At 38.5% G+C, this 26899-nt stretch overlaps 1 protein-coding gene across 17 annotated transcripts; it reads right to left on the reverse strand.

The window, feature by feature from the left end:
- Nucleotides 1-2247: 2247 nt before the first annotated feature.
- Nucleotides 2248-25491, reverse strand: LOC145977153 (histone lysine acetyltransferase CREBBP). 17 transcript variants are annotated; one of them, XM_083108905.1, is made up of 25 exons: nt 24036-25490; nt 22572-22727; nt 20415-20623; nt 19931-20305; nt 19552-19840; nt 19121-19450; nt 18690-19037; nt 18393-18605; nt 16422-16785; nt 16154-16326; nt 14150-15975; nt 13891-14048; nt 12448-12561; nt 12224-12358; nt 11496-11972; nt 11176-11341; nt 10751-10921; nt 10413-10643; nt 9720-9950; nt 9514-9633; nt 9128-9429; nt 8491-8904; nt 8028-8331; nt 7493-7940; nt 2248-7399 (listed from the first exon to the last, which is right to left on the reverse strand). In XM_083108905.1, the coding sequence occupies exons 1-25, from the start codon at nt 24112-24114 to the stop codon at nt 6924-6926; spliced, it is 8109 nt and encodes a 2702-aa protein (XP_082965031.1). In that variant the 5' UTR covers nt 24115-25490; the 3' UTR covers nt 2248-6923. The 17 variants fall into 17 exon arrangements, with proteins under 17 accessions (XP_082965031.1, XP_082965029.1, XP_082965027.1 ...); XM_083108903.1 differs by having other exon boundaries at nt 14150-15930; nt 16154-16347; XM_083108901.1 differs by having other exon boundaries at nt 16154-16347.
- Nucleotides 25492-26899: the final 1408 nt, after the last annotated feature.

The following is a 26899-nucleotide window of genomic DNA, read 5'->3' on the forward strand; positions in this document are numbered from 1 at the left end:
TTATCTATACATATTTATACATTGAGCGCATCGTCGGAGAGGCATCGCCATGACGCTCTCCACGATAGGTGTATGTGTGTGACAGTATCGTTACATGCATGTGTCGTTTACATACGTAACACGTGCACATATCGAGGAACTCTGAACTTCCTCCCTTCTTTAGCGCCATCCGTTATCATACCGCGCACAAGACTCGTGTATATATATTTATACACACATATTTTCATATATATATATATATATATATGAAAATAATGCAAAATGAAGGAAAAATCCGAACATTTTGGACTTGATTCTCAAAGAGAACATGCGTATCCTTTCTTTTACACTCTTCCTTCATCCTTTTAAATTTCTTCATGTAGGGACGATTATTTAACGACAACCAGAGCGACAGAACGCATTTTGTAATCACACACATACGCAGGAGAGATTGTATTATATATATATAATATATGTTAATTAAATCCAATATAATTCTTTATTCAATATTTATTAATTACTATATCTCTATGTGTGGTAAAGGGGATTAATTGTTATTTGGAAATTCACATTTTACAAAGTGTACTTCTTTCTCTCTCTCTCACAATTTCTCAATTTCTCGCTTTCTCTCTATAGTAAAAATGTCCATCTCGTGAAAAAGGTGTGTCTGAAAACGCACAGGTACAACACACGCAGTGTTCTTGAATAATGATACATAAATTTTTTTTATTTCGTCAGATTCTTTCACGTTGCGTTAATGGTAATGCATTTATGTATAAATATATACACATATATGTATAACCCTTACGTCACGGTAGCTTCCTCTTCTTACGTCATATTATAAGTTACACGCGATTAGAGTGCGAGACGCGTGTCTTATGAATCCTTACGAACTATGTGAAAAGTTAGGGAGGAAAGGCGAGGTTCATGCATGATAAAAAAAAAACGAGTTAGCGACATTACTCGCCGCGAACTTTAGTCCCGTTTTTCGTACTCTCGCGTTGTCGCAAAGAATGGAACTTTTGTACATACGAGGCAGTGAAAAGCATTTCGAGAAAAATGCCACAAGGTGGGAAAGTTCGAGGAACCTTAATCGAAGCGTAATTAAAGAAGAAAAAAGCATGATCAGAACCAAAGTGCGCGCGAGCACCGGAAGCTATTGAGTCTACGGAAATCGAGTGGAAATTTGTATAATCTTTTCGTTACAGACATTATTGTGTTCCTATACCTTTCATTTTAATTAAAGTCGATCAGAAAAGATAACAGCTGAATATAAAAAAATTTTTTAACGATATAATGATTATAGTTCCAGTAATTTTGTAATATTTTCTTAATTATTTATATTTTTTATTAATTTCCCCTAATGATATACTCTGAGAGAGAAAAGTCCATATATAATCAAATATATAATAATTATGTATCAAATGTGTCCGTATATGTTTTCTATCTTTACATAATCTTTGTCTGCATATACAATAAAAATAAGAATTGAAGAATAATTTTTGCAGGTTTTTAAATAAAATTTGAAAAATGAAAAGAAAATTGTCTCTACATATATTCAAATTAATATGTATACATATAATCACATAATATATAATTATAATGTTTATATCATAATATATAATTATAATGTTTATATAATCATGTGTATAATGTATAAAATTATATAGATATACATAGGATTATATATAAAATTATATAATCTAATTATACTTTTACTCTACCTTTTTGGAGAAAAAAATACAGAAATTATTTTCCTATTATTTTTCTTGTATAAACGACAGAGAGTAGAGGGAGAGAAATCATATATGGACATTCATAATTATATATGATTTATATATATGAACTTTTTCTGAAACATTATTAAAAACATCACCACATTTATCATGATTTTTACAGATTGGAATATAAAAATTTAGTTACTTTGAAAGAAATAAAATATTCCACCGAGGCTGTAAAATGGCAGAGATTATAATCTCGACAATTGTATGGCAATATAGATCAGACCGTGCTTGTTTGTCATTGAAATATACAGAGTATATGTAGAGAAACTTTAGTTGAACACAAACGCAGAGAAGAGGGAAAATTGCAAAATTATATACATTGTAAGTTTCGATATATAAAGTTCTAACGAATGTAGAGCGAAGAAAAAGGCGACGGTGTAAAAGATGCTATAAAAAAAAAAAGGAAAAAAGAACGAACTCTCTTGTCCTCTCACCCCCGCCCCTTCCCCGCTTTGCGCATCAATATACAATCTACATGCCGGCGGAAAAATAAAAAAATGGAATGTATTTTCGAAACTCTTTCTTTTAATAATCATGTAACAATACTCGTTATATATTCACGATTAACATACATTACTTATCTATGTTGCAAATATTACATAAAAAAGATATCCGTTTTTTTTTCTAAAATTATAAAAACGACGGTAGCAAAAGTTTCGGAACCTGACGGGCGGTGAACGACGTCGTGCGACGACGTTAGTTATTACTTTTAACGCTAAAAACGATAGGTAAAAAAAAAAAGAACGACGGCGAGATATATATATATTTATATAAGTGTAACTAAAGTTCTTCCTAAGTCACTCTGCGGTTTTTTTTTCTCATCGGGAGGTAAAGATGTTTTTTCATCAATCATATAATACGGTCTCGAGTCGTTTGACCGTGGAAACGGTCAAAGTTTCGTCGAGCAAAAGGAAGGAACGCACGCATCATTATCATCATGTCATTGTGCAATTCTTATCACGACTGCATTATCAGAGAGGACGAGAATGCAACACGACGCGAGGAAGAAAGAGGGAGAGAGGGCTCCCTCTCTTTCGCTCGAGGTATTTCTCTTGATGGGCGGAAGGGGCGGGGGGGGAGAAACGTACATTATGCGTCTCATTAATCTTTAATTAGATAATTAATTCACTATTTACGAAAAGTCATAATAAAAAGTAGTACTCTATATATATTCGGTATTTCAATAATAATATTGTAATAATAATTATTATATTCCAATAGCTTTGTCTGTAGTTTTATCGTCTATATATAAATCGGATAATTAATTAATTCATTAATTAATTCATAATATTATCAGCAACGCGCGCGCTTCGCGCGTTTTATATGTATACAGACCGCGGCCCGTAATCCAATCTCGAATATGTTCGATAAATATAAAAAAGAAAAAAAAATACATATGTTTATGCACACACACACACACACACACACACACACACACACACACACACACATATATATATATATATATATATATATGTGTGTATATTTATATATATATATCATTCACTTCTTTCTTTCGCTCGCTCGCTCTCTCGCTTACAATAGTAAATCTCGTTGCGAATGCTTCGTGCACCAACGCGCATTCTTTTTTTCTCCCCTCTCGCTCTTTTCGCATTTCAGTATATTCAAGTAATCACTCGAGAGAGGAAGAGAGAATCTCTACAATGCCATTTAGTTGCGAGCACCATTGGTATTATCGTATGATTGATCACGTGTCGCAAAAGGACGACTTTCGCAATCTCACTTCTTGTCCGTTCTTGCTCTCCTTGACTTCCGGGAAGAGCAAGAACGATCAACAATATATAGGCTACGAACGTCGTCCCCGAGAAGAAGAACCTTATTCGATTGATTTCTTCCTCTTTCTTGTTTTTCCTTTATTGCGAAGCGATTGATATATAGGATTTCCTTTTCGATAACAATCAATCAGGCGTGGCACGCATTGATACGCGCGGCATTCAAACGTTCATGCTCTCTCTCTCTCTCTCTTTCTTAAAGATTTAATTACCACAAAGGTATACACATCATTTTCAGATTTACAACATTGCCCTAAAAACACAGCCATACTAAGCCAAATACTTTTTGGGTTTTGTCGTTTACACGATTATTTCACATTCTTTTCTTTACTATATATATAGTAAAATCACCATTTATTTAGATCTACACTCGATTACCGTTCCTTTTGCTAGCAATCCTTGCTATTTCGCGCTATTGTTCAATAAAAAGAAAGGAAAAGAAGAAGGAAAGACCGAAAAGAGAAAAATTGTAGCGTACACACAATGCGCTCACGATCAATCCTCTCAGAGATCTTAGCAGCTCGAACCGATAAATAACAATAAATAAAATTTATGAAGGAGGAAAAAGGAGGAAAATGTGAATTTCTTTTTCTTCTACAGATGCAAAGCGTCATTCTAAGCGTGACGCGCTTTCTTTCTTTGTGAAATATAATCTAAGAAGAGGAATGTGTCCCAATATCAAGTTTTTACTGCTTCGTCAAGACTTCTAAATGTTCAGGAATGAAAAGCAAGTTCAGATCGTGTCGCAGTGTGCGTTGCAATCTATTAGATATCGATGTTCATCGAATGCGACAAAATGGACGACACCGAGCATTCAATGAAATTTAGATGATCTGATTGCTTGTAATGATACGTGAAAAAATTTGATACACCCAATCAAGGTCGACCGCTGACTTCAATTGAGTTTTGCCGAGTTCGATCGTGTGCTCTTTTTTTTTTAATTTCATTAATCCACAAGAGTTAAATTTAAAAAAAAAACACGATCAAAGAGCTGCTGAGTTCAAACGAGAATTCGTAGCGCATCGATGTACAATTTCGAATGTCACGTGTGTAAAGACATGCGCGCGCGCAATATGTGTATATATCATACACATGTGTACGTGTTGTATATATGTATATATGTATGCCTGTATGTATGATGCGTGTGCATTTTCGATGGAGCTAGATTATGTACGATGATGTTTCTTTTATTCATAATTATACTGCGAGATTGTATCTCGAAAATCGAAAACAATTGTCTTCATGATCGCTATAAAATTTCGTTTTTACGTCAGCTTTATGATATATATTTGTGTGTATGTGTGTGATTGTGTGTATTAATCTTTCCTTGCTTCCGATTGTTTTTTTTTTGTAATCATCAATTGGCTTAATTTTACACGATAGCTACGTTATACAAAGTATGTACTTCAAAAATATCCGACAGCACGGATCTTTTGAACCACAACATGTTCACGCACATCCCACATTATTATTAGATCATTTTAAATAGGAGTGGCAAAGAAAAAGATGAAAAGGGGGAGGGAATGCGGGAATCTGGAGAGAGGAGGAGCTTACACTTATAGGTCTTTGCTATGATACAACACTGGCATAATTATGTAATGTGATTCGGTGCGTGTTTTGTACGCGGGTCATTTGCCAATCCGTGTGTAATAATAACGCGTGTGAATTCCTCTCTCATGCAAATATTATTACAATATATCTATATATGAATTGATCATAGCAATAGACTAACATTAATAATAATAATAATATATTATAATTATAATATAATATAATAATAATAATAATAATAATAATTACTCGGCAGGTAAATTAATAATTGTCGTTACAGTAATAATAACCTAATATTTACAAAGTTTTCACGTTTGAGGGCCCGATATCGAATACGCATTCTCATAGTTACATTTTGATTGAACTGTACACATATGCTTATGGACCCTCAATTGGAAAAAGACTTCTTTTTCTTTCATCAAAATTAACATATTTTTATATAAATCCTCCCGCGCACACTAGCAGCCTGTTATGAATTTCTATTTTTTGGTTGCATCAATTCGTCATTACTGATTCTCTCAACAGAAGCGCCACTGATGAGCAGACATTCTGTTGAGAGAATCGCCGTCATTCAATATGACTAATGATTTAGTCAATATAGGAGAAAATGTGGAATCTCTCGCGTTAATTTCCATAAAATTTCACGGCGCTAAGATACAACCTTTTCGGCGGCGCTTAAGTGGAGATATCATCTTAATAACAAATTTTTCTCTCCTTAAACGAATATATTACTTACATACGATCTATTATAGAATAATTGCATATAATTATGTCGTACTAATTAGGAGCTAATAGTATTTGAACTATTAATTATTAATTAACGTTAAATATACACAACATATATATATGTATATATATATGTATATATATATTTGTACGATTTCACTCATCTTGCATGAGCAACAGCGAAGAAGAGTGGTAGTATCGAAGGGGCTCCGGATGGTACGAGGGGAAAATACGTAATAACAGTCTCTCGATATTTTCACTTTAGTTTTTCCTCCTCGTCATTTTATCGATTTTTCTATCTCTTTTTTCTTGATCAAGGACGAGAATAATTTTGAGTCTATTTGAGCCAGGCCGAGTAACATTGAAAAGCACCAACGTCGCATTAACTCTCTTTTCTCTCGATATCTCGCGTAACATAGAAAATCGAAAGAGAAGATACTTGCGCGCGCGACCCGAGCGTCTCGCACAAAGGATCAAGGGTCGCAAAATCGGAGCTCGCCCTCTCCGGTCCTGAGGATTCAAGTCCAAACACGTGGCTCAATCGCTCAACGAAAACTCGACGCAACACATGTCAGACTATCTTTTTCAGTCTCTATCTGTATGCGCACGAAACAGAATTAATTATCTAACGACCTGATCATGTCCCACAAACGTTATTTATATAAATCACGCGATGTAGACGATCGCAGCCGTCCGAACGTCGCCGCCATCATCTTCTTTTAATCCTCTAACAACCGCACGACGGATCTTGGATCTATTTTGACCCATAGCAAAAATTTTTTGTACATATTTCAGAATGAAATTTTATATTGGATTTTAATTTATTTTTTATTTTTCTTCAAAAAATGCTATTTATACACGACGATTAAAACATAAGAAGAAAAATATTTTAATATAAATAAAATTTAAAAAAAATGATAATTACGTTGTTATCATTACATTGTTATACACATGAAATACTTGTTTCAATTGTTACATAAACTTCATAAAACAGCATTAAGATATGAGTCAAGAATGACCCGGCATCCGCCGGCGAAGAGTCAAGGAAATCACTTACATAATCGACCGATGTGATCGTCCATAACAGTCACTACAACCCCTCGACGAACTTGGAGAGTTGGTCCTGCGGCGTCATCGGTGTCACCTCATTGGCGTCCGCGCCACCATTCGTGGGCGCTGGCGCCGGCGAGGGATGATGAGGCATAGCGGCGGGATGACCGGTAGGCGCACCGGGGCCACCGCTCAATTGCGAGAGCATCATCTCGCTAGGACCGCCGAGTTCGTGTGCCGGCGAATGCGTAGGCGTGCTGTGAGGTGGATGATGGTGCGGCGATGGCACGGGGCCCGATCGCGGCGACGGTACCGGCTGATTACGAGGAGAAGGAACAGGTCGTGGCGAAGGGTTGGGCTGTGGAGAACGGATAGGCGGTGGCGAACGGACTGACTGCATCAGCTGTTGCTGCACGGAGATCCCCGGCGGCCCCATGACGCCTTGCGGCGAGGGTACAGGCGGCGGAGTAGGTTTCAGACCCGGCTGACCGTAGCCTTGTTCGTTGAAACCATAACCTGGGAAGTTGGGCAAGTGTTGGTGTCGAAAAATGACGTTGCGTAATGCAGCCTCCCCGTTCTCTAAGTAATTACGAGGGATCGTGTGATTACCAAGAAGCGACGGCCGTATAGGTCGTTGCTGACCATACGGCGGCGCTGGTGGTTGAGTAAACGGTTGTTGTTGCTGTTGTTGCTGTTGCTGTTGTTGTTGCTGCTGCTGCTGCTGCTGCTGCTGCTGTTGTTGTTGTTGTTGCTGCTGCTGCTGCTGCTGCTGTTGTTGTTGAGCCCTCTGCTGCATCGCTATCATCTGCTGCTTGTACCATTGTTGTTGTTGTACCGGCTGTTGCTGTTGCGCCTGCTGTGATAGCATTGTCTGTATTTGCAGTCTGCCTTGCTGCTGCTGCTGTTGTTGCTGCGGTTGCTGCTGCTGTTGTTGTTGCGATTGTTGTTGCTGAGACATCATATGCTGCAAACCAGGTTGTTGTTGAGGTTGATTAGGAGCCAATGAGCCGGCGACTCCCCCATGTTGACCAGGAGGTTGTTGCTGATGAACAAGCGCCTTTTTATTAAGAAGATTATGGTAATAGAGTAAATCTGCGCACATAATAATATATGAATTTTTAATGTTTAAAAAAAATAGTTATACCCGTTGCTTGATAAAGGCAGCCATCAATGGCGGATTGCTTTTGAGTATTTGGAGTATTTGGTTCTGTTGCTCGGGCGTGTGAGGGCTTCTAAGGGTCTGCATCAGCTGTTGCAAAGCATGCTTTTGCATATTCGCCTGCGGACCAACCTGTCCGCCGATCACACCAGGTTGTCGCGGCATTTGTGCACTCATTGCCATCCCTGGTTGAGCTTGATGTGGCTGTTGCTGTTGCATCAGCTGCTGCGGCGTTTGTTGTCGCGCCAAGTTAGGATTTTGTTGCATTACCGTGTTAGATTGGTACCTGCTGAGAAGAAAATATGCGAGAAAGTTGAAAGATGCATTCCTCGATTGACAAAATCTATTAGTCAAACTCAATAATGACGCAAATCTATAACAACAATAGTAATTTTTTTAGAAATAAAAGAAACGGTGAAAGTACATCATAAATGAACTTAATATATACCTTGCCGTCCACTGATCCATTGGGATAAGATGAGTGCCAGGATTCTGCATCTGGACCGGTAATGGGCGTTGCATTTGTGGTGGTGGCATTACGCCGCCCGTTTGACCCCCAACACCGACGCCAACACCTACACCAACGCCGCCACCCGGTGTCACTTTGCCGTAACTAACATGCGGTGCTTGTTGTCTCGCAGCTTCCTCTTGCACCTGCTTCACTACTTGTAACACATGAGCGGGAGGCGTTTGCGTACCAGGTTTCAAGCCGATACCTGGCTGATGTGGTGATGGTAGATTCGAGGTACTGACGCCAGGCTTCATCGCAACTCCAGTCGCCATGGCGACGTTTGAAGTTTGCTGACCAGTCTGCATTCCCACAGGTCCACTTGGTCTCGTATTCATCACAGCCATTCGTCTCCTACATAAATAGAACCATTTTTTATGCGATACTGTGTAAAAATTTTCAATAAATAAAAGCTTGATAAATATAAATATATAACTAAATTATTATTTTTATTTTATTTAGTATTGTTTACTAAATTTATCATTAATTTTCCAATATGATATTTCAAGTTTTATATTATTTATTAAAAATATCTTAATATCACATTATAGACATGATGTACAAAAATTCTACTGACCTGAGTAGTTGCGCTTGTTGTAATCGTTGTTGCAGCTGTTGCTGCTTTATCTTGTGTTTAATATTGGAGCAGAATGGAACAAGACACTTGGTCTCTTGGCAGTGTTTCGCATGATAACAACACAGCGCGATTAGTTGCTTGCAAATTGGGCAACCACCGTTAGTCTTTCTCTTGCAATTCTTCGTATGCATCACCACTCGCTTCATCTTACAACAACTTGGTAAGCGGCAATTAGCATCTCTGCACTGGCAAGCATGCACCAATGATTGAATGCACCTCTGTATCGACAGTTTCCGTGCTTCCTGAATTACGAAAAAAAGAAAATATATGAATATAATAAATTTATTGTAATAATAATATATTTGTAGAATAAGCTGATAAATTACTTGTGGATTTGTTTGTTTGGCATCGGCCGGTGATGATCCATCATCTAAATCAAAGCCAAGTTTCTCCATGGGATGCGGATGACCATCTTTATCTTTACAACTTACACATAAATCGAAATCCTATAATTAAATGGAGTTAATAAGCATATGAAAGTTTAAATAAAAGTAAGGATATTTAGCCAAAATATACATTAATTACTACATACATCACAAACTGTACAATGGTATCTGGTCTCCACATGACTCTTACAGTTATTACAAGTATAAACAAACTTGTCTTGGCCTTGATTATGCAATTCATACAACATGGACATAGAACTAAATTTCGCTCTTCTCAGCGAAGAAAATTCGTAATGCCTCTCCCGAGCCATAGTCAAAAATGCGTCGCGACCGTCCATCAGATCGCAATTAATAACGGGATCAGGATCTTGGATCGGCTATATTTAAGTAAAGAATTGATAATCACATATAAATAAGCAATAAAAATAGGCAGATAAGAGCTAGGCGCAAGTTTGCAAACGCAAGGTAATTAATAACTTAATAATTAAAAAAATATCAAATTTATCATAAACGTTTCGGCCCACTTTGGGAGACGGATATTTATAATATTAAAATATAAACATTAATTTAATAACAACTTAATAAAGCAAACTATAAATAATAACGCTTCAAATCAAATCTTAGATAAATTCTCTATAATAAATATGCGTATTGTAAACATATCACTTTTTAAATTTAACCTATTCTTTTGCCTTTTTTGTTATTTACCTATTCTTTTGCCTTTTTTGTTATTTATCCGTTTTTATTGCTTATTAATATCTTTTTTCTCTAATTAATAATCATTAATAATCATATGTAACAAGCTTTTGGATCGTAAAATATAATAGAGACAAACTTACCGCCAAACTAGCCGCACTTTGAGCACTATGCAACCTTATTACAAAGAATACTTCCTTGTGCTTTTCCATGGTTGCAAAGATTTTTGCGGAAAGATCATTACCAGTCTGAGGAGTATTAGATTTTTTACTATTTTTTCTTTGATTTGCTTTGGACTTGTTGGATTTCTTCGCCTTTTTCTGGCCCTTCTTCTTACCATCCGGAGTTTCCGAGTCTTCGGATAGTGAAAATATCTAAAAAAAAAAAAAAGCGACATAAAAATACAGAAGACGAGAAAAATAATTATTGTTAATTACTAATAAATAAAGAAAATAAGTAACATTTATCTTTCACAACTTACCGCGTTTGCAGCAGCCGCTTCGGCCGCTTCGGCTTGTTTGCGCTTTTCTTCCTCTTCCTGATCTAATTCTTTAATACTTTCTTCTAACACATTCGGCCAAAAGTCACCTTCAAAGTATGGTAAATCCGCCGCGGACGAAAGTCTGTCTTCCATAGCTTGTTTCAAAATGTCCTGCATACAAAAATATGTCCTGCACATTTATATATCTTTCTTTCAACGTGTAAATAATAAAAAATATTTGGCAGAGAAAATTGTCGTCTACAATCCTGTGTTCATTGTTTTTAATAACAAAAAACACTAGCTTATCGGCAGACATTTATTTAAGTCTCATTTGACTCCAATATGATACTGTGACACTTATTGGAAACACAGGAGACTATATTGTGAAAAATGAAATAAAAAAGGAAACGCGTTTTTTAACCGACCTTATAATCGAGTACGATTCTTTCGACCATTCCCTTGTCCAACATTTTCTTATACCACTCTTGTAATCTTTTAGGCTTTGGTATTTTCTGTTCTGCAGGATGGCAGTGAAAGATGTAATCGTCTCCTTCGGAAGGTGGACATGCCCAAATATGAGCCATAGTATATCTACAAAAATGTCCCATATTTTTTTAAATATGAATATAAAATCACATTTTAGCTATTATTAAAAGTAATAATTACAGATAATTAGATAATTATACTGATACAAAGTATTGTATCAATGTATATCTAAATAATATAATTTTTTTTTCAAACTTACCCAAGCTGCTTTGCGTAATCGAGATACCCAAGAAGAATCTCGTGATATACAGCCGTACGAAATTGTCTAGGCCGGAAGAAGTGGACAGAATCTAGATACGCGATATAAACCCGTCTTGTATTCGGTGGAGTGCATTCGCTCCCGTATTCTTGCACGTGCATACCGAAAAAACAGACGTCTGTGCCATCGACCTCCTCGAATGCAAATAACGCTTTCGCGCGATAAGGGAATTCGCCTGGCATATCGCCATTATCAACGAATCTACTTCGCATACCAGGCTTAACCTCGACCACCTTGTCGCTAGATGCAACCACTCTAATTGCAACTTCACCAGCACCAGCTTCCTTCTTCTTCAGAAAATTATTTACGCGTGTCTCTATATATGTGCCAAGCTTCGTTACAGGTAGTCGTTTAGCATTGAACTTATTCTCTTTACGCTTCTGTCCCTTCTTCTTTAAGCAATTATCACAGGTAAATCTGTGTGAAAGGAAAAGAATAACTTTTCTAAATAATATACGAGATACTTCATAGCTTTTTTATAATTAAAATAATAATTTTAATAATTAATAATTTGAATAATAAATTAATAATAATTAATTTAATAATGAATAATTAATTTTTTAGAATTAAAAAATAAATAATGAATTTTATCTAATTGCGAAATTTAAATTTCTTAAGTCTTTCAATTTTTCTTCAAAAAGAAATTGAAATTTATTATCATTTTTTACCCTAATGGCCAGATTGTTTCCATATGGAGTACACAAATTTGATGTACTCTCCTACCGCAGTCCGTGCAGGTTACAAAAGGTTCCAATTCTAAGTGATCATTCTTCATTTCCTGGAATTGTTCCTTCTTGATGGCACTATGGAAGAGAAAGATAGAAATACCATATATAAACTGTTAACAAGATACATTTATTCATTCATATATTTCATCTTTTTATATACTTACGTTTGAGGTTGCGTTGGATCGTCTCCCAATGTCACTGTGTCACCAGGAATGTCGTTGAAACATTTCTGACAGAAGGTGTATCTGTCGGAAAGAAGACCAATTCCCTTTAGACTGCTATTATATCGGCATCGTGCGTGCGTTTTATCACATGAACAACGATGAACGACGACCAATTTATTCGGTGTATCCAATTTCGGCAAGTGTATATATATATTTATTTATATATATATATATATATGTATATTTGATTTTTTTCGCAATAACACATGCATGCAATGGTATCGCCAATTTCAGTTTTGGTTTCGATTTCAGTTTCGTATCAAAGAATCGTAGGAAGATCATTCATTTTTTTTTATTTATTTTTTTTTTTCAATTAGTGTTTTCCAAGTATCAAGTTTTTCGCAGCAGTAGAGTCGGAAAGAAGCAAGGGCGCAGGCAACACAAGAAGTAAGCGGCAAACAAGGATTTATGTGCGCGTGCGCAGCCCATGGGCGAAGATAACATATAAAGAAGAGAATAGTGCCAATGTTAGACGCGCATCTCAAACTGTGTCATTTCTTTTCTAAATTTCTAATCGCATATACCGAAAGGCTATGTAAACTAAATGTACCCAAAAATCACAAGATTTTATGATATACATTATATAACACTGTAATTTTCCTTTACTTAAAGTAAGTTTGTTTTAATCCTACCATTATGATTTCAATAAAATACATATCCCTTAAATATATGCGCAATTCATGTACAAATTTTAAGTGTAAGTTAAATATAAAAACAAATTTGAATAATTATTATGTAAATTTTAATTTAAGAAAATAAAAATAAAAGAAAGTGTAGATCAGGGGACTGACCTGCTTTTGTACGTGTTTTCAAAAGCAGATTAATTAACCTGTCAATTTAATCTAGCGTGTTCAATGACAAGGCACTTGAATAAAAAATGCCTATACGAAATGAATACGCAAATCTGCAGAAATTATACTGCTCTTTAAATATTAATGCCCTACAATAATGTTTTTATAAATCATATTCAAGAGGAATAGATTCATAAAAACATTTGATAAAACTTAAGAATTGTTAATTTACTGGATATCTTGAAATACTACGAATGTATCCTTGTGTACAAATTCAGAGGAAGAGAAAAAAGAATAAATTAAAATTTAAAATCATTTCTCACGCATATTTCATGTGTCTGAATTAGTAAAATAAAAAAGTAATGTTACTAAATTTCAGCAATATTATATAAAATAATACCAAATTTTAATATTACCAAATTTTAGTAATATTATTAAATTTTATTAAAATTGAAATATTTTAAGCATTGAGATTTAATGTATTCAACATTTAATATTAATATTTAATTTAACATTTTAAAATATTATCTTTTTTACGTTAATTAAGTGAATTCTACAGATTGATTTGACACATACCACAGTGCATACTGACCTGTTTTGATACGAGTAATACTTTGCATCTCTAGGTATTGTACAGAGTTGCTTGCCGTAGCAACAAAGCACCTGTGGGTTGAATGTATATTTCCTGCCGCAGCAGTATCCCAAAGCTTGCATCACAGGATCTATCTCTTGTTCGAATACTTCTGAGAGCTGCATAATAAAACGACGAACAAGTGTGAATTAATAATTATATAAACTCGTAAATTATAAAAAGTATATTCTTTGATATTATCATTTGATATAGATGTTACCTTAGTACAATATCTATAGACTCGAGAAGTCTTGCGATTGTAGAGCCAAGCATTATCGAACATCATCCACACATCGTCGACGTATTCCCACGGATCGCTGTATTTCTCCGTGTCGAGTTTTTTCTTGATTGTAGATAGATCCATCGGTTTCTTTACAATGGTCGGATAATCCGGTATACCTAGTGCTTGAGGATCCACAGGTTGTCGGAACGGTATGGATTCAGGATCTTGTCGATACAGCTTCTCCAACGTCGGCATCAATGCCTGCCGTAACTCGTCGGGCTTGAACAAACACTTCTTTTTGTCGGTGGATGTGCCACTCGATTGAATCGGTTCCGGTACCATAGGTTTAATATCGGAGGTAGTCGCGTCTTGACCAGAAATGGGAGTCATGCTCTCTTCCTTAATACCAATAGATTCCTCCTTCACGATTGCTTCATTCGAGCCCTCCTCCATCGGTTCAGTTTTCGGCTCAGTCTTGATGGTAATCTCATTGTTCACACTCTTACCACCGTCCATTCTGTGATTCTGCGGTTCCTCCGGTTCCTGTTTGATTTCCATCTTTATATTCTCTTCTTTAATAGAATCAAGTTTGCCCTTGTTGTTGTTCATTGGTGGACTGGGAGAATTGTCACGATCTAATGCTGCCGTAATAGCGGCCATCTGTGAGGACATGGACGTGTTGCGTGGGGTGTTCAATGCAGCCCGTTCCTGCGAGGTCATACCCTTGCCAAGGCTTGCGAGGCCTGCAGGGGACGGCGTCGGGCCCGAATGGGGCGGTGTCTGGTTGGATGCGGAGGAGACTGTCTGATTCGGTGTCATTAGCGACGGCACAAGCGGCGTATTCGGCGTGGAGGTGGTCGATTGAGGTCCGTTCGTCGTACCCGTCGTCGTCGTTGCAGACATGCCGCCCGTCGGGCTTGGTCCGCTGGATACAGGTGGTGGTATTGTCTGCGGCGTTGATGTAGCGATACCATTATCATTAGGTGTGGAAGCCGACAATGGTCGAGTGGGAAATTGCTGATTTGGTTGCTGTTGTTGTTGCGCGCTCGATTGTTGCATGCCGCTAAAAGGTGATGGGGCTTGCGGAATCGATGTTACCGGAGTGCCAACCTGATTCGGGGTGCTCGTCGGTTGTGATTGTTGCTGCTGTTGTTGCGCTGCCTGAACCTGGGCCTGCGTTAGGGCTCTGACTTTCATCAGATCGGGGAACTGATGTTGATTCTGAATAGGAGAGCTATTGGGTAAACCGGAAGCTGTACCGTTAGACGTCGGGAATTGACTAGTCGTTGCATTATTAGATGCAGTAGTGGTTGTGAGGTTAGCTTGAGACATTTGAGGCTGTCCAAACGGACTAAGTCCGGGATTCGGCACCATATTAGTGTTGGATGTGGACTGTCCGTTTGGACTAGGACCGGGAGGTCCGACTAGGATCCCTGGTTGCTGTTGTTGTATCTGCTGCTGAGCTTGCACTTGTTGTTGTTGCTGAGCCTGCTGCTGCTGCTGAGCCTGTTGTTGTTGCTGAGGAAATTGCATTCTGTTGTGCTGTTGAATAGCCATTGCAGGTATCGTTCCCAATTGACTCATACTGGGTGAGTGACTTCGTAAAGTAGGTGGTACTGTTCCGACAGGTTTTGATGTCCCTGGTATAACAGTTCCCACGTTTGGCGGGGCACACGGCCTCAATCCAGGACCGGATGAACCTGCTGGTTGCGGTTGCTGCTGTTGTTGCGCTTGTAATTGTTGCTGCTGCTGTTCCTTCCGTTTCTGTCGTTTCTCGTCTATTTGATTCGAGAAATTTTCTCTCTTATAATATCGAAACATAACTTAAAAAAAAAAATTTTCTTATTAAAGAGAATTGAAACTATAGATATTTCAAATTAAAAAAAAAACAAAAAAAAACAAAATTAAAAATAATGAAAAAAATTTGAACATTGTTTTTAAAAAATTAATTAGAAAAAAATTTAATAAAACTTTTAAAGTCATTGAAATAACATTAATTACCAAGTTCTTTCTGAATTTTGTAAATCTTCTCAGCTAGCAAGTGATAATATTCTGACCGCGAGTTGGCCATTTCATACATATCGCCTTCCACTTTTCTCGCGTATGCGACCAAATTGTGCATTCTTTTGTCAAGCATCGCTTGGGGATCAGGAGTTGGAAATATTGCTTGGACCCTGAAAAAAGAATCAACAGAACTAATTATGTTAATATTTATCAGGAAACAAATTGCAATAAAAACTATGCATTATGCAACGAAACTCTTACTAACAGTTTATGAACGAGATGATTCCTGAGATCTGGAGTGACGGACATATGCCACTCCTTTGTTCCTTGCACTGGTGTAGCTGTGACTTGACCGGACTGAAGACCGCCTGGAAGCTGTAGATTAGCTAATCTATTCTCTCCACCTATTACACCGGGTTGTCCAGACTCGTTTAGTCCGAACAAAGTTTGCATATTGACGGACTGCTGTATATTGGCGGCGGCCGCCGCCGCAGCGGATGTGGGCCCGGTTGTTGATACTGTTTGATTACCAGCTACCCCAACCGTACTAGGATCGGAATTTAAAGGAAGAGATACGTTCGGAGCCACCACTTGTTGCCCAGCACCTACTACGGACTGTCCTGGCGCGGCTGAAACATACGTGAACGATTATCGGGTTTTTTCTTCACATCTATACAAATTACATATTTTATGCTTTTAAGGAGAATCTTAATACACTCGTCAACAAAATTATTGTATAGATATTTTCATGTCAAAATTTCGCATAACTTTAAATAACATAACACCATTAAAAATTGTATTTGAAAACTTTTTTTTCATTCTCAAAAATAAAGTCTGTATTTTAAAGTTTTTGTTAGGAAATTTTTAATTTATCCTTCCTCCCTCCTCCTGTCATCTTTTCAAAAATAAGAACATGTTACATCTTCAAAAAATTCTATTATTTAATGCACTCTATGGGATAAAATAAACTTTTATCTCAAATTTATAAAATTTGATAATATCGTAAAATGTGGGTTTTTCCTTGCAAATTGTAAGAAAAAAAGATTCGTATGATTTTTTTTGCATATCGAAATTACATTTTTGTTCAGTTATCGCCAGCATTATTATTATCCGATGCGCACCAAGAGGTTGCTGATCGGATTTGATACATCGTATGTGTGTATATGTATGCGTACTCGTGTGTGTGCGTGTTGTATGTGTTGCGTATACGCGCGCGTTTGTTATAGTAGAGATAAGGACCCTACTCCATGTTCGTTTACTTCCGCGATATTTAATAATTCTAAATCTTTCCTGCCACGAGGATGTTGTTGTTGGAGGCATGTTTGCATTTAAAACTATTTCAACCTTGTCTTCGGATGATTTCTTGCAGAGGTTCTGAGAAACTCCATCATATTCGGTATATTGCTGCTTCCAATTGCTAGAGATTGGTCACAATTTGAGCTTGTATCAATATATGTAAGCGTCTGCAAGAGATTATTCGAAGATAAGACGGGAATAGATAATTTTAAGTGCGGACATATCTACATCTCCTCTCCTCTCAATATATACATGACAGAAATAGTATAGAATCATTAAATATCGCGAGAGTGACAAACCGTAGGATCCTTACCATACGATGCACCAAATCTGATCAACTCCCTCGTAGTGGCGCAAATGTTGGTGCTAATGTTGCGGTAATTAAACAAAAATATAACTTCAATACGCCGTAAGTCCGCAAAAAAAATCGTACGAATCTTTTTTTTCCAGTTTAAGGAAAAATCCATATTTCACGATATTATCAAATTTAGATTTAAGATGAAAATTTATTCCGCCCTATAGAGTGCATAAATTATGCAATTTTTTGGAGACGTGTTCTTATTTTTGAAAAGATGGCAGGAGGGGAGAAGGATAAATTCAAAATCTAACAAATGCTCTTTAAAGTACAGACTTTATTATTGCGAATGAAAAAAAAAGCTTCAAATACGACAATTTTTAGCGAAGTTATACTTGTTTGAAGTTATGCGAAATTTTAACATGAAACTACTATTTATACTACTATTTATATACTATTTATACTATTATTTATATGATAATTTTGTTGACGAGACTGTGAGAGTATGTGTGTGTGCGTGTGTGTACACACACACACACACACACACACACACACACACACACATACATACATAAATTTAATCGGATATTTTGCGTTTGGAAGTGCAAGCAATTGATAAATTTTCCAAGTAGAATATTAACTCACTCTGTGTTTGAGGTTGCGTTGCTAATCTAACATTGCCCAGTGTACCTGGGGGACCCGCCATGCCGGATGCTGGCATTCTAACACCTCTACCAACGCCTTGGCCGGGTAAGAGTCCCGGTGTTGTTGTTGGACATTGGATCCCTAAAGCATCATAAGCCCTTCTCATCTCAGATGGACTCGGATTTGGCTGATTATTTGGTTGAATTGTAGGAGCTAAAAAAATATGTACAGATAAGTGTAGAAAATTATTACGCAAGAAATACATCATCTTTATACAAGAAAATTTTTCTAAATTACCTTGCGCAGAATTAGTCCTGTTTTTATTCGCTTGTTTTATCGGCAAACAGACCGGGCAATCACTTCGATTGCAATGTTTCCAATGATTGATAATTTGTCTGGACATACTACAGTGTGGTACAGTGCAACCCTTGCCGGCTTGACAATTCGTCATGTGATTCAGAACGTTTTTCATCGTCTTACAATCTGGTAAGGTACATTGTCTCATCTCGCCATTCGCTTGATTTTCGCGGCGTTGGCATTTATGTGCATGTAAAAGTAGCACCAACTGCTGCTGGATAAGTCTACACTTTTCAGGATCGGGTGTCGATTTTGCGGCTCCTAAATATAGCAGATACAACAAGAGATCTTGGTAAAGATATACCAAGTTCATGTTTAGCAAAGGGTTACTGGGAATTTAAAAAATAATTAATATGAGAAAATGAACTTACCTTGAGTTGGTGTAACCATTTGCCCTTGAATACCTGCCGGACCTTGAATACCTTGTGGACCTGGCTGTCCTCCAGTCGATGCTCCTGATTGAGGTTGAGCGGGACTCGGTGCGGGTGGTTGTGTTTGTTGTGTTGCCGTTCCACTCTCCTGAGCGCCTACAACGTTCGTAGTACCAATAGGTCCGGCGGTTCCGGTAAATCTGTTGGCAGCTGCTGCTGCTGCTTGCATAGCGCTCATATTTGTACCCACAGCTTTTTGTTGCGGTTTGACAACACCTACGAGATTATTGACGCATAGTTTCGATCCTAGCCCACCAATATTTGTATAACCTGTACATTATAAATTTTGTTTTCTCTGTTTTAAATCTATTTCTATTTACCGATTTCATTTCTTCGTACGCGTAAAGCGAAAGAAGATAGATTATATATACCATAACCGTATGGGCTTGATGCACTTATTTGTCCCATGTTCGGTAAACTCGTCATGTTAGGAGGAGCCTGCATCCTGGGGCCGCTTTGAGTGGGAGCAACGATACCAACTTGATGCACTTGCTGATGAGGACTCTGTCCTCTCGCCGGGCCAACCATATGCGCTTGCTGTTGCTGTTGCATCGCCACGGTCCTCGTATTCATCATGCCGGGACCGTTTTGCATCGATGTGACTCCGTGAGGCCCGCTAGGATGATGTATCGCTTGAGTATTAGGGCCCATCATGGTTACCTGTAAGAAATTATTCTTTATTAATCAACTATCTTTTACCGGCCTTTAATTTTTATTACAACATTCATTAATATATACAAGTTAACGTACTGTATTTAAAGGTTTGTTCAAACTGTTGGTTACTATCAAGCTTCCTCCGGCCATTCCCCCCATATTGTTGTTCCCACTAGCAGAACTAGTCATCACTAATCCGGAATTCATGCCACCCGGCATCGACATTATGGGGTTACTTCCGGTCATACTCATGGACGATTGCAGACTGCCCATCGAATTTGCGATGGACATTTGATTATTTGCCAATGAACTGGCTATGCTGCTCGGTAGATTACCGAGACTCACGACCATTTGCGGATCGACTACTCCCTTGGAGACAGAAACGTTCGGTGGTGATTGCATATTTGGACTTTTATTGCCTAGCGTACCGGCAGCCATTACCAAGGAATTCGCCACCAGATTTTTGTTGCCCTGTTTAACGATTGTTTATAAAGTATAATGCATCATCAATGGACGAAACTAATATCTAAAATAATATCTAAAATATATAACATAGATATAATAATTAATACAAATATACCTGCTGTTGAATGAGATGATGAGAGAGTTGCTGCTGTTGTTGTACATGTTGCCTGAGTTCTGAGTCGAGAGCACCATTTTGCTGTCCCGGACCAGGACCGGTTGCCGGTGGCTTGGTGCTCTCGGTCGCGGAACCCCAAGATCCAGACGACAGCAAGTCATCAGGAAGATCATTTTCAAGATCAAACATTTCTGTGTTTGTAATGTAATCTGAGAACGAACGAAAAAGAAAATTAAAAATTACATTTCTGCAAGTATCCATTATGTTTTCATTATTATAATGGATATTGGCTCATTCAGAAAGGTACATCCTTGATTACGCTTATGCAAATAAAATATATATTTTTTCGTCTTTTATATTTTACTTTAGTATTACTTTAATAGTTTTTAAATTTAGTTTTAATCGTTACATATTAAAAAATATAACTATATTAATTTTTTCTAAACTAGTTTGACCAAATTTGACAAGAATACATATCGTGATTGTACTATTTTCTGAAATGACCAGTTTGCAAATTTAAATGATTATAATGAGTATGATATGAGTACCGCAGATACCAAGAAATCATTAGTAATTTTACAAAGGTAAGATTTCAGCGCCGTCACCATAGCTTTTAGCATCAAAATTTTAGCAGAGTATCAATATATATTTTTGATATTACAAGTATATGTATGACGTACATCATTATGTGCATAATATACATATTGTATCTTTATATACATATATTACTGCATGTATATAGAGACATAGAGCAAAAAAAGCGTTTCATTCGTTTCTATAATATATTATACAAGGAACACTTCTAATATACTATCAACATCTTTGAAAAATTTTCACGTATATATAACATTTATTAGCAAATGAAATTCTTAAAACTTACTTATCTATTCACGTCTGACCATACATTGACGGAGAAAAAAAGGGGTGTGTGTATATGTATATATATATATATATATATATATATATATATATATATATATATATATATATATATATATAATGTAGGAAAATACAAATGCAGAAAAATCCTATATTAAAAAGAAAACAAAAAAAAAATACAGAGAAAACTGTATAAACAAACATGAAAAATAAGACATGAGACATACACTGCATGAGCATAACGTAAAGGAGCCTTATACTACAGCAGAATGAAAATTTTCGGCACAATAAATTAGTGCTAAACTAAACAAGCAACCAGCGAAGCTACCTGATGGCAAACTTTATAGAAGAGAGTCATGCGAAGAAATCAGTCACTCTAGAAAATATCTGTTCAAGCGAATCATATTCTTGACGCTATGTATTACAACACAGAGCGCCCTACTTTTCTTCTCATCCTAAAATTAATGAAATAAAATAATTCGAGACTTGCATAAAAAAATTGTGTTTGTGCACGCAGTTTTTTAATTCTATTTACATTTTTAATATCTGTGAGAAACTTCTATTTTGACATATGGGCGTCTCAAACTCTCCCCCTCGCTTCCAACTCTCAACCATCTTATTACTTGTATCGTAAACTTTTTACGCTATAAATCTAGTGCACACATAAATAAATATATATATATATGTGCAATTTTAATTTCACCTTTGCAATTCATCTGCAAGAGTCCACGAGCTCCGCGCGTGTGTGTCGCATGTCTATGTTACGTTATGTTTGTATTCACATTATACATAAATGTCGATGTTCATTAGAGAAAGAGGGGAACTGGCTTATATCTGAATCTTATGTACCTTTAACAATACCAATCCAATTTTTCTCCATTGCTATGTAAAGTGAATCAGTCCGTGTTCAAAGTAAGACAAGTTTGTATATCCACATATTGCCGCTCTAAATTGCTTTGTCATATTTTTTTTTCAAAGATAAATTATACCGTGACATCCATTTCTTTCAATTTTCTTCTCTAAATGTAGACAATAGAGACTAAAATTAATTGAACCATAGTGACAATATGCCAAAACTATCACGCATCTCTCGGAAAAAGTACCGCAACTGCAAGATGTATCAATTTCACTGAAGATTAGAGACTGAAACGGGTAAACTTTACGAGAAAATGTATGGTATCACTATGTGAGATGATTGGACGGATAAAACGGCTTTTACACAGTGCTAGATTTAATGTTTTCGAATTTTTTCGCTTTTGATCTGATAATGATATTTACTTCGTTTCTGGATGCTATGGTTGTTCCAGTGTTGTTGCAGCTGATGCTGTTGCAGATGTAGCTGTTGCGGTGGGCCCTGTATTTGTTGCATGTTACCACTGCCACCTCCCCCGTAGTTCGTATAAGCATGGTGCATCATTAAAGGCGCCATACCCACTACGTATATATCACAGTTTTTTGTTTAATTTAGAATGAAAGAGAAAAACTGTTTAGTCTTCTTTCTTTGGATTACTTTTGGTATCTAAGTGATGGAAACAGTTTGAGGAGCAATTTTCGATAATCGTCAACGATCGATTCTTTTCACGCGGCCAAACTTTAGGCGACTTTTGACGATTGTGAAAACTCGGGGCAAACTGTTTCCGCAGTTTCATTTCTGCGACTTAGTACTCTCGCAATAAGCAACTTTGATACTTTACATATTACATCCGAGTGTCAAATTGTAATTATAGTCAATATAATGTAGCGTTATGTGCATTATTTTTCAAAGTTTGGAAATTGTTAAGAGATGATTAAAATGTGTTTAGAGAAAAAAAAAATATATATATAGTAAAGAGATCTATTATAGCGCATTGTTCATGCCAGCGAAATGTAATCTTTAACATTAAAATGTCATGCATCCTCATGCACTCTCTCTACAGGATCACAACTATGTTTAAATCTAAATACGTCTAGAAAAATGTACAAAACTGTATATATATATGTGTGTTGATATATAGTACACTCGATTCAAAAACAGAAGGCACAAGTGCAGTAAGACTTGGAGGAAAGAATCAACGTACACTTATATATATATATTCTTAAAACGTCAACGTTTAATATTTGCACATTGCATATCGGAGTAATCTCTGAGCAAAATTCGGCGCGCGAAATGCGTCCCAAAAAAAACGAAAAATACGAAAAAAAAAAAGAAAAAATATGGGATTATCCGGATGAAAATTCAATTTCGACACTTCGCGTCCCTCCCCCTCCCCCCCGATTCGCGCGCGCCGGGCGTCTTCGAGGATCGCGGGGACTCGGTGCGCGCGCGAAGACGCTCAGCGTCACCTCGCCGTGCCTACATCTCGCGTGCCGTGTCGTAATTTTGCTTAGAGGTTTTCCGGACGACTGGCGCGAGTCAAAGATAGATAAAGCGACGGATGAAACCGACGCGATTCGGCTACCGCGACACGAGATAGAGACATCGGCCGCCCGTGCCAGCCGCGAAAATCGTAAAGTGCCACCGATCAGACGGTCAAAGGGAGAAGGGGGCGGGAAGGGAGGCACGGAGGGGCCTCCTTTTTTTTTCCTCCGCCGTGTGTACCCGTACGTGCACGCGAAAGAAAGATCTCTTCCCGGGGAAGAGGTTAGTCGCGGTAGAAGAGGAACGGAAGGAGTATTCGGATAAACGCGGGGGGGAGTGGGAGGGGGACGGGAGGAAGTCGCGACGTCGAGATACTCGAGTACTCGGAAACTGATCACACTCACCCGTCGTATCCGAGGGCCCCTGGAACGGATCGAGCTTCGGCCGCTTCGGCGGAGGCCCGTCCACCAGGTGGTCGGCCATGGCTCCTCCGCGGGCCTGTTATCTTTCTTCCGTAATAAACCTAACCTCTTCTCTTCCACAAGCGCTCTCGCTGTTTCCGATGTCTGTCAGTCGGCAGCGGCGCGCATAAAAGCGAAACTCGGCGCCCGGTAACGAGCTACCACGTTGGCTCTCGCACTAGAAGACCGCCGTCCTCGTCGGCCCCGTCGTTGCCGCCGTAATCGGCTCTATATCAGCGATCGTCGTCGATAATAATAACGCTGTCGTCTCTCCCTTACCGCCGACGAAGCCGCGTAACGAGTTCACCGAGCCGCGATCGCCCCCGCGAGCATAACAATAACAATGGGAATCGCGGCGCGTGAAGCGTCCCCGTGTAACATACCGCGGTGCACGGTCAACCATTGGGCATCGTAGGGGTTGGGGTACGTCGAACCCCGGCGGTCGGAGTCCGCACGACGCACGCACGACGCGCGTACGCGCGCAAGCGGGAGCACACACCGCGATACTCGACGACCCGAGTAACAATGTCCGCTTCGACTGCTGGTGCTGCTGGTGCTGCTGCTGCTGCTCCTGCTACTCCTGCTGCTCCTCTCTCTCTGTCTCTCTCTCTCGCTCTACGCGAGACGACGAGACGGCTGCCGTGCCGCGTCGCTGGCGGGACGGCGGATGACCGCGACCGCGACGACGGCGACAACCACCGCGACCGCGACGAACGGTGACGACACGACCACGAACGGACGACGAGTCGCGACTGTGCCGCTCCGATCGCCAGAGGATGAATGAGCGCGCGACGTCGCGCGACGTCGCGCGGACTCGACCGTCTCTCGTCTCGTCCCGTCTCGTCCCGTCCCGTCACGTTTCGTCCCAACTCGATTCGCGACGCGAGACGCAACCGAACGAGCCGATCCGATTCACGCGCGCGGGATTCACTGGAGCTCCCGCTACTAACTCGTCCCGCGCGCCGTATCCGACTGTATCGTAAAACGCACAATCGCCTACACGTACACCGTGCACCCCGTAGACGACTCGTCAAACGACTGGCTGCGCGCACGGCGCTAGCTCACGGCGACGATGTCGCTCCCGAGGCCCTCTGGCACCATCTTCTTCTCCTCCTCTTCCTCCTCTTCTATCTCGCCTCTCGCTCTCGACACACTGCGACACACACGGGGCGCGCGAACGATCAGCGGGAATCGACGTTTGTGCCCCCGTACATTTGTACGCGATCCAAGGACGCGGACGCGTACGCGCGTATCGGCACTGGGGCGACCAACGCGCGCTCGCCACAGAAATTCGCTCGCGAAACGCGATCCACCGTACCGCACTAGTCTCGGCTAACGTTGGCTAACGTAAAATGGCGGACGCTGTTGATGAGTTTTTCTACGCTTGTCAGAATATGCCCGACTCGGCGACTAGAGTCGGGAATCTAGACCGCGTCCCTCATTGGCCGAGCGGGGTCACGTGACGGTCGGTGAGTCGCGAGCGATTGGCCGAGCGGGAACGACGGGAACGCCGCGGCTGCTGCCACGGAAGCTTGCGCGAGAGCCTCCGAAGTGGACCGCTCGTTTCCGTGGCGCCGTTCATCATGGCGTCCGTCGAACACGGCTATTTCACGCGAGAAGGTGAGAAGCGACGACGGGGACTCCGCTTCCCGGTCCATCTTCCCTCGACAGTGCTCGATGTCGTCCGGATGTGATCGTCGAATCTGGTGTCTCGTACGGATTGCCTGTATCTCGATTAACGATCTCGAAGATCGTGCATGCTGTGTCGCGTAGACGAGATATACGGATCTCGAGAGAAGAGTGACGCGAAATGCTACTCCGGAGACAGTTATCAAAATTATTTAAAGGGACGATACGAATAAATTCTTTTATAGTTTTTGCGATCTATTCAAGAATAATATTCTGGAAAGAAGTTTCATGAACGACGAAAGGTCTGTTCCTTAGAGCGGAACTGGCTGCACTGGACTGCACTAGTTCAGAGGTTATCCTTTTTACTCTACATTGGGAGGAAAAAGATAACCTCTGAACTAGTGCAGCCCAGTGCAGCCAGTTTAGTTATAAGGAACAGACCTATAATTACATTGCATACATATGTCGTGTATTTGTCATTTTTCAATTTACATTGCATGTATTTAATTAATGTAGAGTTGCTTTAATCTTGATTGATATATAAACTATCGTGTAATTTAAATTTTAACTTTTATATTATTCTATAACTTTTGTACCATCTCTGTGTTATTTGTTTTTAATCATTAAGGATTACGCTTATTCTTCTGTATAATATATATGAGAGTTACGTTATAAGAATTAATTTTATCAAATCAATTTTTAATACAAATTATAATCTATAACTGTTGCTATCTTATAGAGATTTGGAGTTGATGTGGTTGTATGATTTATTATCAATATCATCACATCCATCTTTACTATATCTTTATCGTAATATGCAATTAAATAATATATATATATATAATAAATCAAGAGATAATTACAATCCAAATTAATATGTAAACACATCTCAGTTCTATGCTAAAGTAAACTTTACTGATTAAATAAATTTATTATCAGAACTGTGTGTCAAAAACTAAGATGGTTGGAGAAGGATCATTAATTGAAATAAAACAAATTTTTAAGTCATTGTTATGATAATGAAAAATTTTACAATCATACTAACATAAGATTTGTAGTATATATACGCTGTCTGTTATCATTTACTATCACATATGCATATAGATAAAACAAAAACATTTATATTTCATTATACATATCTGTATAAAATCAATAAAAAAACCATTAAATTAAAATGA

The sequence above is a fragment of the Camponotus vicinus genome, unplaced genomic scaffold (assembly GCF_025532165.1).
Source record: "Camponotus vicinus isolate PSW18456_S1 unplaced genomic scaffold, iyCamVici1.0 SCAF_9, whole genome shotgun sequence".
NCBI classification, from domain to species: domain Eukaryota; kingdom Metazoa; phylum Arthropoda; class Insecta; order Hymenoptera; family Formicidae; genus Camponotus; species Camponotus vicinus.